Here is a 17,756-nt window from a genome sequence, read left to right on the forward strand (position 1 = left end):
CTTTTAAATCGAAAATCGAAATCTAAACTTTGTTTTGTTGAGCTGAAAAAACCATCTGTGCTAGTGGTTCCCTCTTGCATACTCTGTGTGGGTGAGAGACAGCTGCTGGCACTGGAAACTCCTATAAAAGACAGCACATTCAAAGTGAACAGCATGCCAATCAAGCTATGCCAGTATTTACTGTATTTTTAATTCTTTCATTTGAATTTGCTCTTACTACTGATTTTATTGTATTCTATATGCTAAACTGTAATATGATACTTTGCAGTAACTGTAAGCCACCCTGGATAAGGGCATCTGTTAATAAATAAATAAATAAATAAATAAATAAATAATAAACAGAGACAAGTGGCTGCTTCACAAAGGCCTTGCCTGCCTGTGTGAAAAGTTTGGTGCAGTGTGATGATGGATTGTTTTAGTTACACAGCTAAGAAGGGAGGCTGGGCATAGAATAGAATTGAACGTAGCCGATGGTGGCTACAAAGGGATTATAAAAAGAAAATCTATTGGTATATAGTGGAGATAATACTATGTATATTAATACTGGATATAATAGCTCTTAATGCTTTGGTTATTATGTAATTTCCCAGAAAAAGGAAATTGTGTTATTAGAATGTAATCCATTTTGTAAAAAAAGTCAACTTCACAATTCTAGTATTCCTTTGTCTTTAATTCTGTAGTTCTATTTGTGTTATTTCAGTCTCAATTGCACACTTCTAGTAGTAAAATTCAATAGACCAAGCAATTTTCCCATTTATTTAGTTGTTGAGAATAATTGGGTTCTTTTCTTGAACACCATGTACCCTGATTGTTACAGAAATGTAATTCTGAGATGATGGCTTTGAAAGCTCTTGCATCTACTCCATCTCAGTGGGGAAACATTATATGCTGTTTGAATGTAATTGTTACAAGTAGAATATTACCATTTGGTGGAATAAATAACTATGCACCCCTTTATTGAAATGAGGACCGCATTTAAGACCCTGCTGGTCTAACACCAACGGTATATATTCTTTTTATTATTATTAGAATACAGCAAAACTAAATACCAACAAAAGATAATCCACATTACCTGCCATGCACTTCAATCCACTGTGTAGCTCTCACATTTGAATTTTTTTTTGTTTTTTTTTAACTGTGAAACTAAATTGAACCAGTCAGTCTGTGGGCTGAACATCTGTGATTACTTAAGACAGGTAGCTGTTTATTTCAGGTGCCATTGCCATTGTCTTGTATTTAAAAAAAAACTACCGTATTCATTCAAATTGAAGACACACTTTTTGAACCAATTTTTTCTTCCAAAAAAATGGCTTGCATCTTAAATTCGAGTATAGTGATGTGTGTATTAAAATCGGCAACAAAAGATACCCACATACACAAACAGCAATGTGACTGGCTGCTGACTGGCTTTGTGACTGGCTTTTTTTTTTTTGTTTGTGTTTTGTAAGTATTTTGTGCCATGCTATATATATATATATATATATATATATATATATATATATATATATATATATATATATATATATATATCCTCCAGTGGACAGCCACAGCGAAGGGGAAGAAAAGACAGCAACTCCCATTAAAATCAAGTCCATATCCACACAGAGTTCTCAATAAAAGAAAAAATAAATATAAAAAAGAAAACATTAAGCAGATCACATTTCAATTAGACACAAAGGTAGATCGCAGCAAAAAGACCATCACAAAGTTAATGAAACAATCAATTGAACAAGTGCGCATTGGACCGCGCATTACACAAGGTATGGTGGCACTGGAACTATTTTAAATTGAAGTCTCTCATTTGTTCCAACAAGTAATGTTAATGTTTTAGGTCTTAAGGTAGATTGTTTTATGTTTACACATCAATTACATTAAAAAAATATATATATATTAATTTGTCGAAAGCTATCATTGACTCTGATATGCAAAAAGAAAAGAAAATAATCTTATTTTCTTCCAAATATGAATTGAAATCCTAGTATTGTGACATTCTCTAATTTCGTGAATCGAGATCTATATGTATTAATTAAGCAGAAAGCTAAATGTTTTTACTTCAAAAGGAAACACAGAGTACTAAAAATGATAAAACTATTTGTTTCTCGACTGGATTTAATGACCTACCTAATGATGTGAAAAGGATCGTTTTGAAATATTGGCATATTTTAAAAAGTGATTTCTCTCAAAGAAATAATACAAGATAATTCAACACGGTTTGCATTAAAACATGCTAGAAACAGAGATAAACTGGTTCATTCATTTAGTCCTAAAATAGATCAAACTAAAACGTGGTTGCCCCCTGACGTAATTTTAAATGTGGCCATTGTATGCATTGCTCCAGTACAATCAATACCAAACTAGATCTGGTAAGAAAATAAAAATTAAAGGTTTTATCAATTGCAACACTACTGGTGTAATGTATATGTTGACATGCCCTTGTGGGCTGGTATACGCTGGTCAGACAAAAAGAGCTTAAAATTAAGTATTGACGAACATAAAGCAGCTATTAGAAATAATAATCAAGACTACTCTATTGCTAAACACTATAAAAAAAAAGCTGGACGTGAATCTTCTCCACACTTACTACTGTTTGTGCATGTGGAGAAGGTTAATGTACCTGCTCGTAGTGGAAGTTTAGTAAAGCTCTTATTGCAGAGAGAAGCACATTGAATACTTGCATTACAAACATTGGAACCACTTGGACTTAATGAGGAACTGAACTTGTGTCCCTTAATATGAAATGTAGGTTTATATTCACGGATATGCGAGATTAGATAGGCTGCTTTATATTATACTATAAATGTAAAAGTATTTTTTTTTTATGTTTGCTGTCGCTGCTATTGAAGAAAATGTGTTAATTGTTAATTGATAACTGATGACTATGTTCTCGTGTTTATTGGAAATGTGTTTCCTGATTTTAAATGTCCACTTAAAGTGAGGAGTTTAAGCTTTGTCTCTTGATATGAACTGTGTAATTATGTTAATTATGTTACACAGTTCATATACATAACTGTGTCTATTGTTATGCTAGATTGGATCATTGGATCATATATTTGAATGTGGATGGTTTCATTAACTTTGTGATTGTCTAACTGCTGCTGCCATTAAAATAATGTGTTATTTGCTGATTGCTGCGATCTACCTTTGTGTCTAGTTGAAATGTGATCTGCTTAATATTTTCTTTTTTAAGTGTTCACTTGAATAATGACTATTTAAGGGTTATGTACTTCCCTTTCTTTTCTGTGCTCTGAAGAAGACCTGTGGGTTGAAATGTGTTAGCTATGTTTGCTGTGAAATTTTAAAGATATGAAATAAAGATTATTGCTTTTATTGAGAAGTCTGTGTGGATATGGACTTGATTTTAATTGCTGTCTTTTTTTCCCCTTCGCTGTGGCTGCCCACTGGAGGAGATTTTTGTATGAAGCTGTCTCAAGACGAAACACCCGGTGCTTGAAAAGTTTTTTTGGAACATTTTTGTAGCGCCGGAATTCACACTGTTTTATATATATATATATATATATATATATATATATATATATATATATATATATATATATATAAAAATCTGGTGAGCATTTTTTTTAATAAGCTCATCCTGTCACTAATTCCCCTCAATAACCTTCCGGTTATTATTGGGAAACACACGCTCTTAACACCAGCAAAGGAGTGTGACCCCAGCACAAGCTGTCACACTGGAATTCAACAACAAGCAACACACAACTATAGAACTCTGGTAGGAAAAAAAATGCTCGCCAGAGATTATAAAAAATACTGCATGATAAGTAAGAATTGAATGCCCAACCCTCGGGGTGGGATGCTTGGATAAACCACTCTGGGTTTATGTAGCATCACACCCCTCGGGTGGCCATTAATTCTCATATCACACACTACTCTGTGCATTATTATTATTTCTCTCTCTCTCTGTCAGACTTGTAGTCGAGTCCATGTCCGAGCCCGAGTCACTGTCATTCGAGTCCGAGTCCGAGTCACGAGTCCTTGACTTCGAGTCTGAGAACCAAACTCAAGTCAACTTTCATTAAACTAATGGTAGTAGTGGGGGACTCTGATTTATTTTTCCTAGCTAGATTATTCTATTTGCATGCCTTTTTCAACTCGCCTGTCACTGTCTTTTTTTCTTTTGCAATTGGAATACTGTTTGAATGTACCTGAAGTTTATAGATAAGCTTTAAGTTCAAGTTTGTGGACATTGTTTTTCACTTTGATAGAAGCCGTAATCTGGACTATAGTATCTACTTTGACTTCAGTTTGGGTAAAATCTGCCAAACTGATTTAGATATTGTTGGAACTGTATTTATACTGTGTTCTTAAATAGTACATTTAGTATTATTTGTTTTGCAAAACAGAAATGTTATGTTTCACTTTCATTGCATTTGCACTTTTATTAAGTCTGTACTACAATGATGCATTTACGAGATTGTGATTCTGCTCATTTGATTTCAGATAACAATGTATTTATCGTTTCTCTTTTACACAAAAACAGTATTTTCCCTTTGTGTAGGTTCATAATGGAATAAAAAATGAAGTTCACACAGACAGATTTCTGGACTGACACTGCTTTATAATACTGTATAGTGCAGCCAGTACGTGCTAGAACTGGGGAAAGGAAAAGTGGACCATTCGTTCTTGGGGATGGGTCGGTTTATTATTTTGGACCCGTGAAGACCTCTACTTCATGGACGGACATTATTTTGGACTGTATTTATTATTGTCCAGTGTGTGCTCTGTTTTTTGTTGCTCTTTCGCTTTCTCTCTCTGTTTTTGTTGCTCTATATTTCTTTGTATTATCTTGTATTCTATTAGGATTTTTTGGAGTTTAATGACGGTGGAAGGAGGTTATACTTTCGTTGTTTTCTAATAAGGAGCAATAATTGCGCTTTTTGTTATTTTTATTGCTTTATATTTGGATATTCACATATTACTTACCATAGTGCGAGTTTTGTACTCTAAAAGTAACATTTAAACTTGTCAGCAGTCAAAAGCAAGTCTTTATATTATTGGTTTTGGTGTACTATTTAAAAACTCCTGTGTATCTATCTATATTTGGTGAACTTTCTGTGAATTCTTGTTTTTTTTGCCGCACCTCGCCTGTGAAATGTACAAAAAATTACTGTGCCAAAATCGTAGCCTTAACCATAAACAATATGGCTAGTGAAGCAAAACAACAAACATCAATATTAGTAGAAATTGATACAAAAGTTTTTAATCTTGATTTAAAAATGCTAAGTGACTCAGCATCTCTAATATCAGATGGTAGTTTATTCCACAATCTGGGAGAATTGTAACTGAAATTTTTTTGTTGTAATCTTTGTGAGGGACAGAAGACCAGAATCAGCGGACCTTTAAGCCATGAAATGTTTTGTAAGAGGAATCCTGGATCAAGAATCTAGTCACTTCAACCATACTTTCAGAGATACCAGGGCATTTAGTAAGTGGGGTCTAAGTGAGAAAAAAATGGGCAATACAGTCCCCACCCCTAGTCTTGCTGTAAAAAATTTTTTTTTGCCATAATTTGTATTTGTGCCAGTAGTGATCCTGGGGGGAGGGACAGAATCAGGCTAGTGTTGAGAGTGTGTGCGTGTAAGGGGTTGCATGGTGGTGTGTGCCTGCAGGGGTTGCATGGTGTGTGCAGGGGTTGCATGGTGGGTGTACGTGTGCAGGAGTTGAATGTTGTGTGTGTGTGTGTGTGTGTCTGCAGGGGTTGCATGGTGTGTGCAGGGGTTGCATGGTGGGTGTACGTGTGCAGGAGTTGAATGTTGTGTGTGCATGCAGGGGGTTGCATGGTGTGTGGATGTGTGTGTAGGGGAATTGGGGTGCAGGTGTGGCTCGGAAGACGTGGGGGCCGGGGGGGCCTGAGTAAGGGGCGGAGGGAGCGAAGGGATATAAGGGGGTGTATGGAAAAGACCGGGAGAGTGGGGAGTGTTAGAGAAGGTTGTGCTTAGGGGAGATAGAGAGAAAGACAGAAAAAGGGTAGGGTAAGGAAAGGCAAATCCTACTAATCATTTTTATTTTTATTTGACTCCCGGTTCCCTTTTCTCTTTTATAGATTACCTCTGTTAATAATAAACGGCTTGAGCCTTCAACTCCATCATTGCCTCAGTCTCATCTTTGTCCCAAGAACCCCAAAACGCTACATTGGTGTCAGAAAAAGTGGGATAAAGATGAGACGGTTAAAAAAACTGGCCCCGGTTTGGGGAGAAAACCTAGTCACGAACGATAAGAGCGAGGTACAGGCCAAGATAAACTAAACGACCTGGAGTTAAGGCGAATGCGGCCGCCAAAGCCTAGTGGCAAGGAGGGAAGCCAGTGTGGCAGCGACAAGTCCGGACAGAAACCACGGGGGTGGCCGAGGCTGAGGAGCCGCCGGATGGGTGAGTTGGAGTGCTTGGTTCGCCGTCAGTGTGAACAGGCCCAGCATCAGATTGAAGATCCTGCAGGCGCTGGCTGTGGTCGAGGTCGCCCAAAGTGACTCTGAGGTATGGAAGGTTCCCTGCGCTAGGCTGGGGATGGCCGAAAAGGAGGCACGGCCGGCAATGACCACACGGGGTCCAGCAGTGACATCATCTCTGCGCATCAAAACATACCGGTTCAATGGATGGGGCAACTGGGAGGCTTTCCAGAGCGCGTTTGAAGCGATTGCACTAGTGAACCAGTGGTTGGAGGCCAAGAAGGAAGGCCAATTGATCGCTGCACTAGATGGGGAGGCCAGAGAGAGGACCAACTTCACAGCGCTGGCAGCTGCGGTGGAACAACAATTCAGACAGGCCGCGTCCAGTTTCACACACATGATACGGCTGAAGGAGTTGCAGATTACCCCTGAATTGCTGTTTGTTTGCCAGGGCTGAACAACAGGCCTGAAGCCAGGGACCCCATTCGACCAACGTGTATGCTGGAACTGCGTGGCGCAGAGCCACTTGGAAGTATGCTGCCCCCAGCCACCCCAGGGCCAAACGCTCCACTGGCAAAAGACCACGGGTCGGCCTAGGGGAGTAGACGCCGGTCCGTGATATGCAGCTTAATCACGCGACTAACGAAGACATTGTGACAGTATGGCTGGTCGACCAGGGTAGCCACATGCACGTGCCCTGTACGGTCAGTGGGGTACAGTGCAGGGCCCTGGTCGACACCGGTGCCACCATCACGCTCGTTCAGCTTGGATTGTTACCATATGGGGGAGAAGGCAGCAACGCCTCGTGGGCCCTGACCCTGAGCCATCTGACAGCCACTGGGCAGCTCCCATAGTGCTCTCACCGAAGAAAGACAGCAGCCTCTGGTTTTGTGTCGATGACCTGAGACTCAATGCGGTCACCAAGAAGGACGTCTACCCACTTCCCCCGCATCAATGAGGCCCTGGACGAAATTGCGGGCTTCCGATGGTTCAGCTCCCTCAACCTGTACAGTGACTACTGGCAGGTCGAGCTAGCCCCCGAGGCTCGGCCAAAGACGGCTTACACCACGGGGCATGGGCTCTGGCAGTTCACAGTGATGCCATTCGGGCTGTGCAATGCCCCTGCCACTTTCGAGTGCCTCATGGAGCGCGTCCTCAGTGGCATCCCCCGCTCGACCTGCGTGGTCTACCTAGATGACTTGCTCATCCACGCAGCGACCTACGAGGGGGCCATTGCCAACCTGAGAGAGGTCCTGGACCGGATCCGGGCCGCTGGCCTGAAGCTGCATCTGGGGAAGTGCCACCTGATACACCAGGAGACCCAATTGGTGGGGGCTGACGGAGTTGCCACTGACCCAGCCAAGGTGGAGTCAGTGTGGGGGTGGCCAATGCTGGTGTCAGTCTGCCAAGTGAGGGGCTTCCTGGGGCTGGCCTCCTATTATCGGCAGTTTGTTCGGGGTTTCACTGACATCGTCCGCCCACTGCACTCCATCACAGAGAAGGGGAAGCGGTTTAACTGGACCAAAGAGTCTGACAGCATGTTCCGCCAACTCCGACAGGCTCTGGCCACAGCCCCTGTCCTTGCCTACCCTGACCTGGCCCTACCCTTATTGCTCGACGGCGGCGCTGGCAGCATATTGTCCCTCAAGCACTCCGAGAATGAGTACTGCAAGCGATTCATGGGAGCCCGCACACTGGCCATTTTGGAGTGGCAAAAACGTTGCACCGACTGCAGGACCAATTTTACTGGGGCCATTGTAGGCGCAACGTAGGGAACCATTGCTGGTGGTGCGACGTCTGTACGGCCCAGAAAGGACAACTGGGACAGTTACGAGCGCTCCAATGGAACGTGTGACCGTAGATGTCCTTGGGCCCTTTCCAAGGTCCAAACACAGGAACCGGTTTGGACTATTTCACTAAATGGCCCAAGGCGTATGCTCTACCAGACCAGAGTGCGTCCACCGTTGCTGATGCCCTCCTGGGGGGCATGTTCAGCCACTTTGGGGTGCCTGAGGAGCTCTGCAGAGATCAGGGCCGTTTTTATATGTTTTAAAACGTTTGTTTAATAAAAAATTTAATTAATTTTGGACTTCTGAGTAGTGTGGATCGTTAAGAAATCACAAAGTGTGCGACCAAGTTTTGGCTCTACATATATATATGCCTTCAAGTCAAAAGATAACAATCCAACTAGGTAAAGCTGTAAAAAGGTACATTAAAGTGGAATTTTATACATTATTTTTGTAGTATATGCTCATTATGTTGCTTTGACACACATGGTTGTCATCTTGTGTTTTCTTAGACAATACAATACTTAGCAGGTACCCAATGATAAATGGCATTATATATATATATATATATATATATATATATATATATATATATATATATATATATATATATATATAATTAAGGCTGTCACTAGATATAAAATTTTGATCGGTTACTCTATGGACTAGTTGATTAACCCATCCACATTTTTTAATAAAGGGAACGGTCTTATAGTGGCTGTCCTGCATAGTAATACTTCTAAATCAATAGAATCTAAAAAAAGAATAAGCCCAATGGGAATTTAGTCTTTTAAAAACATTTTTATTATTTATTTATTTTAGTAAATGTAACGCATTTTCACAGAACCGTTTATTCGGGCCACTGTCAGTCACATACCTCAAAACACAAGACAGCTGAGCTGCGTTTGCCGTTTGCCTGCAGCTACGTACTTGGCTTCCTATATGTCTCCTTTCTATTGCATCTAGCAAAACCTGAGACACCAAAGAGATTAAGGCATTCTGAATCTTGTTAGAGGTACCGAAGAATACTGTGGCTATTGACAAGTGATTCCTTAACATGCTGTCGTAGAAAGTATCAGAGAAAGTAATTCCACATAATTACCTCTAATTAAGGAATTGGTGCCTTCATCGTGCCCTCTGAAAGCCAGTTATTGCATGCTCATTGTGATGTATTGTATCCCCATGCTTCTGTTTATCCATTTGAACATCAATCCGAGTTTGTCCAAAAGTTAAGTGTTACATTGGCTCGCAAATGACTTTGGGAATGCTCACGTTTTTAGATATCCTTTTAGATATCCTTAGATTACAAGTGCTGTTCCGATATCACCTTTTCTGTACTGAACAAAATACAGTTCCAGCAGTTCAGGTTTGGAAGTGGCGAGTATATCCCTTCCCTTCATGTGTTGGTTTGAGTATTTGTGGTATATATCTCGTAGTCTGATGACATTTCTTTTATTATTTGTACAAATGTAAATCAAAATATTACTTTGACGTCTCAATATAATTCTCAATAAAGCTCTATAATAAGCAATATCACACAAAATTCAGCTATTGTTACACCGCTTAGGGCCTCGCATATTTATGTCCCACCTCTGCTCACTCATGATTGGACAGCTGCAAAACCAGGGCAGATCTTTGACTCTCCCATTTGTTAAACTTACTCAAGATCGTCAGCCGAGGCAGAGAATACCTTCAACTGTTTATGTCCCGCCTCCGCTCACTTATGATTGGACTGCTGTGGAGAAAATGCAGATCTTCTATTGGTTGATTTTATTTTACATACAAAAATAAAATTCTGTACGATTAATCGGAGCAGTCCTATATATATATATATATATATATATATATATATATATATATATATATATATATATATATATATATATAATTGTGGTAAAGTATATGGAAAAGTTATAGGGTCCCACATAACCCAAAGTCTGTATCCCATGGCTTAAATACTGTGGTACAATGGTAGGAAGAAAAATGAAGTCCTACTATATAAAAGTCTGTGGAAATACTTAATTTCCCAGAATGCCTCAACAAACAGGTAAAGAGCTGGTAGTTTAAGTAATCAGCTAACCTGAGACAACTGTGCGTAATTTACTGGGAAAAGGTCGGTATAAAACATCTGAGTAAACAAACCTGTTTGGCTGTGCTATGGTGAAAACCTGTTTAGAGCCAAATCCTGCCAAAGTTTATTATTGAATCATTGTGGGGAGTGGGAAGTGGGGGTGGGGTCTATTTTGCTACCCTTGGGGCTTGCTTTGATGAAGTTTGTGTATTACAGTGTGTGTTCCCTTGGATAGTGTTATGAGGATTTCATACAACCTTTATGTCTTTTGTTATTAACTTTTCTTGCCCACCAGAGCTTGGCCTGAAGATGACCTGTTATTAATTGTATCAGTTCGCTCCTGTTGGGCTCCCACTTTGCTGACACCCTTGTTTCTGCTAATTTGGTTCTTGCACATTTCTGACATGATGTTCCTTATTCAATTTGATGTCAGTTGACATTTAAGTCACCTTGTCCAGAGGGACCTGGGTCATTGATTCAATCACTTCTATTGTCCTCATCCATTGCTGGTTGGTGCTCTCTTTGATGTTTTTAGAAGTGTTTATACTTTAGATGCTCAAAAGCTGACTGTGAGCAGTGCAGCATTATACTGGTAAATCCCAGCTTGTGACAGACAATCTCGCCGGCTTACTTCATTTTCTGCTCAGCATTTAAGCATAACAAAGTAGTTGAGATCTTTTAACAACAACAATCAATGTGATATCAGTGTAGGCAGCATTGCGTCATATTTTGGATAAACTGAAGAACAGTACCACATCCAATAGTTTTGCATTGATAGTAAATGGATAACATTTTGAGTCTTTTTTGGAGGCACCTTTATCTATTCATATTATCGCTATATATGTCAGAAATGTACAGTTTGAAAAAACCGTGTTGCAAAACAATAATTTTAAAAGTGTTTTGTTTTTCTGGACAGTTTTTTTTTTTTTTCAAATTCAAGTTTGCAGTTCATGACACTCGAATGTCATTTAAAAAGTCTATACATTTGTTTATGAAGGGGTCTGATGTCTGGTACTACACAAGGTTGAATCAATAAAGCATATATTCTTGCTCGCTTTTGGTCATTTTACCTGAATAGTGAAATTGTCCCTTCTTATGCTTCTCCTATTCTCACGAGCTTTACAGCCAATAACATGCTTTACCCCAAATACACTTCCTGAAAAGAACACATGAGGTGATACATTCTATGTGATAAATCACATCATCTGCAAGTGAAGACGTGTTGCCATTGAATGGTTGAAATGGACCTTTATGCTTTCAAAACAACCCAGACTTTTTAAAAGTCTCATTTTGCAAAACCCCTTTTTTTTCATATTCAACATAAGTATGCATTTTTATGTCATAAATGTACTAATAATATCAGGAAAGGAATATTTTCTTCAGCTCCTGTCCCATGTTTTTTCACTGTTTTCACCTCAAAGTCAGGGTATTCTGCACAATACTCATCAAGTATCTTCCTCTTGCGTCCCATTTTTAAATCAAAGTAACTGCACCGTACGCGTAAAGCAAAAGCTTTCATTACATGCTACTTGCACGTTAACCCACTCATTTCACAGAAGGAGCTTTGAATGATGGGTGCCGTAGCTGGCAAATGAAAGTGCACAGTCGGTGCAGGTCTTGATGATTGACAGTCATTTCATGAATGAGAGAATTCTAGCACTGGTTCAGACAACTAGATCTGTCGGACCAGGGTGAAATGACTGACAGTGAAACTGCAGTACTAAGGAACCACTCAGATACCTGACAGCGACTACTTGCCATTCCCTATAAAAGGACTGCACACACAGATCTCGGCATCATTTTTCCTTCAAGCCTGCTGCAGTCATGGATGCAGCAATCTTGAAAGTTAATGGTTACATTTCTATTTCAAGGAACCAGGGTTATGATAATAACCTAACGTTCCCTTTCAAGTATGGAATGTAACCATTACCGAATGGGTCAGTAGACCCAAGCCGTTGCAAGGGCAAGATTGCTGCACGACCGGAATGCTACAAGGCTAAGCAAAGGCTGCCTTGTGCGTTACCATTCAGAACCCAGTAACAAGTAGCCAAGGCAAAAAAATTGACGGAGAAACTCACATCTATGCATGTGTTGTAAGGGTGGACTCCGATGCCGCCCTTAATACGCTAGTTCCAAAACCAGGATTTTGAGGATCCACGACATTCAGTCTATAGAACCTAGTAAAGGTATGGGGTGTAGCCCACACTGCTGCATTGTAAATGTCCTTGACAGATGCACCCTGGAATAAAGCCCACGAAGTTGCCATGCCCCTGGTGGAATGGAGGGGGCAAGCTGGCTTGCTTATAGGCAGTCCTTACTGTATCTGCTATCCATTTGAACAACCTCTGTTTAGACAGGACTTGACCATGGAACTTTGACCCATAGCAGATAAAGAATTGTTCGGACTGTCTCCAACTTTTTGTCCTGTCAGCATAGTGCTAGTGCCCACACAGGACAAGAGCATGTGGCGCTGCCACTCTCTGTCAGACTGGAAAAGAGGTGGATGGAAGGCCTTCAATTCCACAGACAGGTTGACATGAAATACCAAGATAGTTTTCGGCAAGAAAGCATGATTGGTACGGAGCGTAACCTTTGTCCTGGCTTCTGAATCTCACTAACCCACTTTGCGGAGGTGATTGCAAGCAAAAAAGCCACTAATGGAGGCTCCATGTGTACTTCTTGCTCCATCTTAAGCGTCCAGCGAGGAACAATATCCTTCATAGGCGGCCGAAGCCACCGCACTCCTTTTAAAAATTGCCCCGCTAGAAGGAAAGTCAATTTTGACATGGCAAGCTGAAATAGTTGCTAGATAGACCTATAATGTAGAGGGGCATTCCCCTCATCAACAGGTCCTGCAAAAATTGCAATATAACTTTCATGGGACAGGTCGAACCCCCGAGGCAGGCACCACATCTGAAAGAGACCCCATTTGTACCCATACTGGGAATGCATGGACACTGCTCTGGCATTTTGCAGGGTGTCAATAACCCTATTGGACAGACCCAGAGGGCTCAAATGCAGCCGTTCAGGGGCCAGACCCAGAGCTGCAGGCTCGATGGGTTGGGATGCCATAAGGTCCCCCGCGTCTGACTGAGCAGGTCGCGGTGCTTGGGCAGTCTCCACGACTGGCCGCTCAGGAGCTGCATCAGGGCTGAAAACCAGTCTCCTGGGCCAATAAGGGGCTGCTAAGAGCATCTTGGCCTAGTCCTGCCTGATTTTCTACAGACACAGCAGGAACATGGCGAGCGGACCAAAGGGAACAATGGGTCGATTCCTGGGAGGCAAAGAGATCTATTTTTGCTCTCCCAAATCTCTCCCAAATGAGGCTTGCCACCTCAGGGTGAAGCCTCCACTCTGAGGCACTGGGAACTCCCCTTGAGAGGAGGTCCACCGCCCAGTTTATCACCCAGGGCAGGTGTACTGCTCGTGTTGAGAAGAGGTTCTCGTGCAGGCCACGCGATGGAGACTGAGAGACTTGAGGCTGCCCTGGTGGTTTATATAGGCCACCACTGTTGTGTTGTCCGTACGCACAAGCACATGTCTCCCTCGAACTTCCTGCAAAAAATTCTGCAAAGCCAGATAAACTGCCTTTAGCACCAAAATATTGATGTGGAGACCCTGCCAAGGGGGGTTCCACACCCCCTGTGCCCCCCTGCCATTCCACAGAGCACCCCACCCCAGACTGGATGTGTCCATGGTGACGACCTTCCTTCTAATGACACTGCTCAGCACTAGGCCGAGGCATAGATGGGCAGGCTGTTTCCACCAAGAAAGTGCCTTTAGACAGTGACGAGACACTGGCAATAGGTGCTTACAGTTACGGGCTGAAAAACCCTGTTGTTGAACCTCAGACTTACAGAGGGCGCATTCGTAGGAGACCTAAAGGTAGGGTCTGAAAAGCTAAAGCCATTAATTCACCTCAAGACCCAACTGTTGAAGGTGGCCGGTGACAAGTTCACTGTGAGTGTCTGCCTGAGCTGGGCATAAATTAACCAGTCGTCCAAATAATTGAGTACTCTGATGCCTTTGAGTCTCATTGGGGCCATGATAGCTACCATGCACTTCGAAAAGGCACAGGGAGCTAGAGAGGGGCCAAACGGAAAGACCCAGAACTCTTACGCTGTTCCCTGAAAGGCAAAGCGCAGGTACTTCCTGTGCGCTGATTTTATGGGGATGTGGAAATAGGCGTTTTTGAGGTCCACCGTGGTAAACCAGTCGCCCGGCCTGATTGACTACAACAGCTGTTGCATCGTCAACATTTTGAACCTCCTCCGGCTCAGCTATACAGTAGGTTGACCTTTCTGAGGTTGAGGATTGGTCTGAGGCCACCATCCCGCTTGGGCACCAGGAAGTACCTGGAGTGCAACATTTCCTCCAGCTGGAGGGGATGTATCATACGAATAGCTCGCTTTTCAGCAGATCTGCTACCTCCTGAGACACCGCTGGATTATAGAGACATTTCTCCAGTATACACACAAAACTTGCAGAAACGGCGATTCACCAGTGCCTCCTTTGCGTGCTCAGGCCCTGTGCAGGAAGAGCATCTGCTGTGCCTGTCCTCCACAGGCAGGCTGGCCTTACATGTCTGTAACCCAGGCATTATGCAAATAGCAAGCAATGTACAGTAGCTGCCTCAGCTGCTAAAAGACAGCAACGGGGCTGTTCAAGACCCAACAAGTCCTGCTTGGTACCAGACTGGGAATGTAAACAGAGATCGGTAGTGGGTTGGAATTACGACGGTACGGTTGGTTTTGTACCGGTTTGGTGCTTGTAGCACCAGGTCGGTACGGTACCGGTGCGGTGACCTCGGTAACGGTAAGGTACGGGTCTGTAGAAAAGATAAAAGAAAAAAAGCTTAAAATAAATATATATTTGCAGTAAACTGACTGCTCAAGATACTTCTCTGAATTTTTCTCTTGTATTTCTTTGAGATTCTTTTTTGTGTATTGTTTTGCTTCAGGAGTTTCAAGGATTGCTTTTTAGTCTCAGATGGACATCAATTATGAAGGAATAAGTAAATTATTTGCACTGCCTAGCCACAGGTGAATGCATAATCCTACATCAGTGAATGACATCTAGTACACAGCATGTCATGTTGTACTGAAGTATTAAAAAACAATCATCCAAAAAACTAAACTGTTAAATAAACCTGTTAAGTTCCCCCCCAAAAAAGGAAATTGCTGGTAAACATACAATGTTTTTATTAATCAAGGGATTCAATGCTTTCAATATTCGCAACTGTATGAGGATTGTCAGCAATTCCAAGAGATGTGTTCACTAATTGTAGAGTATAAAAGTTATTTCATTGAATGCGTTAATGACGGCCACAATTGCATAATTTTTTATGCTTGGATTGGTTGGAGGATGTATCACATCAGGTTAAAATGGTCGATGAGAATATTGTTTTGTTTACCTTAGAATTTGATGCAGAATCATGTTTTGTTTAAATCGTGACTGCATGCATATACTCCTTTGTTTAAGCATGCCATCACAAGCTTTAACACATTCTGCAGATACCGTGGAATGCTTGCTTATAAAACCTGTTTTCTGATTTAGTGTATCAAGTTTTTGACATAACTTGAATACTGAGGTTAGGGTTTGGTTTTAAGTTTGGAGCCATCGCTTCATCTGCAGTTCTAGCAAAGGGTTCCATTGAAAAAAATCATAGATTCATGACCAACTGTGGAGGATATGGTATGAGAAGAAATATATTTTGAATACAGCACACATCCTGTATTTAACACACATCCCATGCAATGGAGCTGCCTTGGGTTTCTTTTTCTATATAATGCAAACTTCTTCCACTACCCTATCAAAAACATCATACTATTACATTTACCTTGTATGTAACACACAACATATAGTTAATTCATCATCTCTGGCAGAGTGCAATGATATTGGAACAAAATTCACCCCTCAAAAAAAAACCATCTTATGACTGATTTATGGTTTATAACAACACTATTTGCTCATATCTCTTCCCAAACAGATAAGTACGTTTTCAGTCGATACACTAATCTAATGTTCAGAATCAAGATTTACCCTTCAGAATATGTCGGTTGCATTTTTTAGATTTATCGTTACTGACTTTGTGTTTCTACATCTTAGAAAACTGATGAACTGGCTTCTGAACCCAGATACTTTAAGCACATATTCAAGTTTCATGGAATTGTTTACACATTTCTGTGGTATAAGCAACTGACAGATCAATTGGTATGCTTGGAAACCACTCAGTACAGCAAAGAAAATCTTATTCGCAATACTAATTTTGTCAACACTATTAGGTTTTGGAACCAGAGAGGATGTCAAAGATTAATAACTTCCACTGTAAGCAGGAAAAAAAAGTTGTATGAGCATGTCAAAAGTAATACATTTTCAGTTCTACTGTTAGTGCAAGCAATTCTATTCACTCTGTACTGTTCATAAAAAAAGTAAAGTAAATGGAGATGGGGTTTAGATCAGAGGTCAATAATTGGTCAGATTTCAAATCAAAAACTTGCTCAACTCCTACAAGGAGAAACTATACCTTTGAATAAACAGAACAAATTAGATTAGAAAGATTTGTGTTAGATTGGAATCAGTAGTGATACCATTTGTTTCCGTTCTTACCTGATCAAAACCTGTCTAATCTATCCTTTTTGTCTTTCCCTTCTGCTTCTAGTGGCTGTTACAAAAAGCAAAGTGAAAGGTGAGTTATCTCTTCTGTGTCTTCAGCTCTTGATTTATAGTAGACACATTTCTCAGTAAATAGTCTTTGGATACCTTTTATCTTATATTCAAGTAACAAGTATTAACATAACGGGGCAGCGTAGACGCCAGATGAGCTTGAAATTCTGATACATTATGATACATTATCCATGGGTATCCATTATTAAGCAAAAGGTAAAGTTGTGCATTCTGTATTTTTTACAGTTGTAGCCAAAGGTACCCAATACTTCCAGAATGTTCTTTGTTTATAAATTAAAAGTGAACAGCAACATTTGTCATTAGAACATATACAGTAACGGTGAAAAATGTGTTGTCACCAGCCTTGAAATGACCAGGAATGCCCCTTTTATCCCATTGTAACAGGGGTTCCAGTGTTTAGAGCATGACTTAATTTAGGGCTGTGAATAGCTATTTTGCCCACTGTGTTTTGTTTTGCCCTTTTGTATTTATGATTTGTATACTTGTGTGTATGTCCACCTGCACTAGGGCTGCCATTGCTGGTACCCTAGTGGCGGACACCTACCACTGCACCTGCCTGTTGTCTGTTAGTAAAACCTGGTCATCTGAGAGGTGTTTTCAGCCACAACCTCTGTGTCTCTCTCTTCTATCAGCGGATACCCACGCAGTAACAGAACACCCCTCTTACACCCACTCAGACCCTGTACTCACTAAATATCTTAGTATCACTGAATAGCTAATCATCTCCTCTTTAAATATATGCAACCTATTTGAATGATAAAGCCATCTCACAAGTCAGAAATGAAAACATGGACTGATATAAAATTCA

General features: G+C 41.0%; 1 protein-coding gene across 4 annotated transcripts in view; it reads left to right on the plus strand.

The window, feature by feature from the left end:
• LOC131737891 (cell adhesion molecule 2-like) overlaps nt 1-17,756 on the plus strand; it is a 660,024-nt gene that overhangs the window by 470,851 nt on the left and 171,417 nt on the right. For 3 of the 4 annotated variants that reach the window (XM_059029678.1, XM_059029680.1, XM_059029681.1), the window contains exon 2: nt 16,923-16,949. The exons of the other annotated variant lie outside the window; for it this stretch is intronic. In XM_059029678.1, the coding sequence (XP_058885661.1) occupies nt 16,923-16,949 (27 nt within the window). The remainder of the gene's footprint in view (nt 1-16,922; nt 16,950-17,756) is intronic. 4 annotated transcript variants of the gene reach the window in all.

The sequence above is a fragment of the Acipenser ruthenus genome, chromosome 9 (assembly GCF_902713425.1).
Source record: "Acipenser ruthenus chromosome 9, fAciRut3.2 maternal haplotype, whole genome shotgun sequence".
NCBI lineage: Eukaryota > Metazoa > Chordata > Actinopteri > Acipenseriformes > Acipenseridae > Acipenser > Acipenser ruthenus.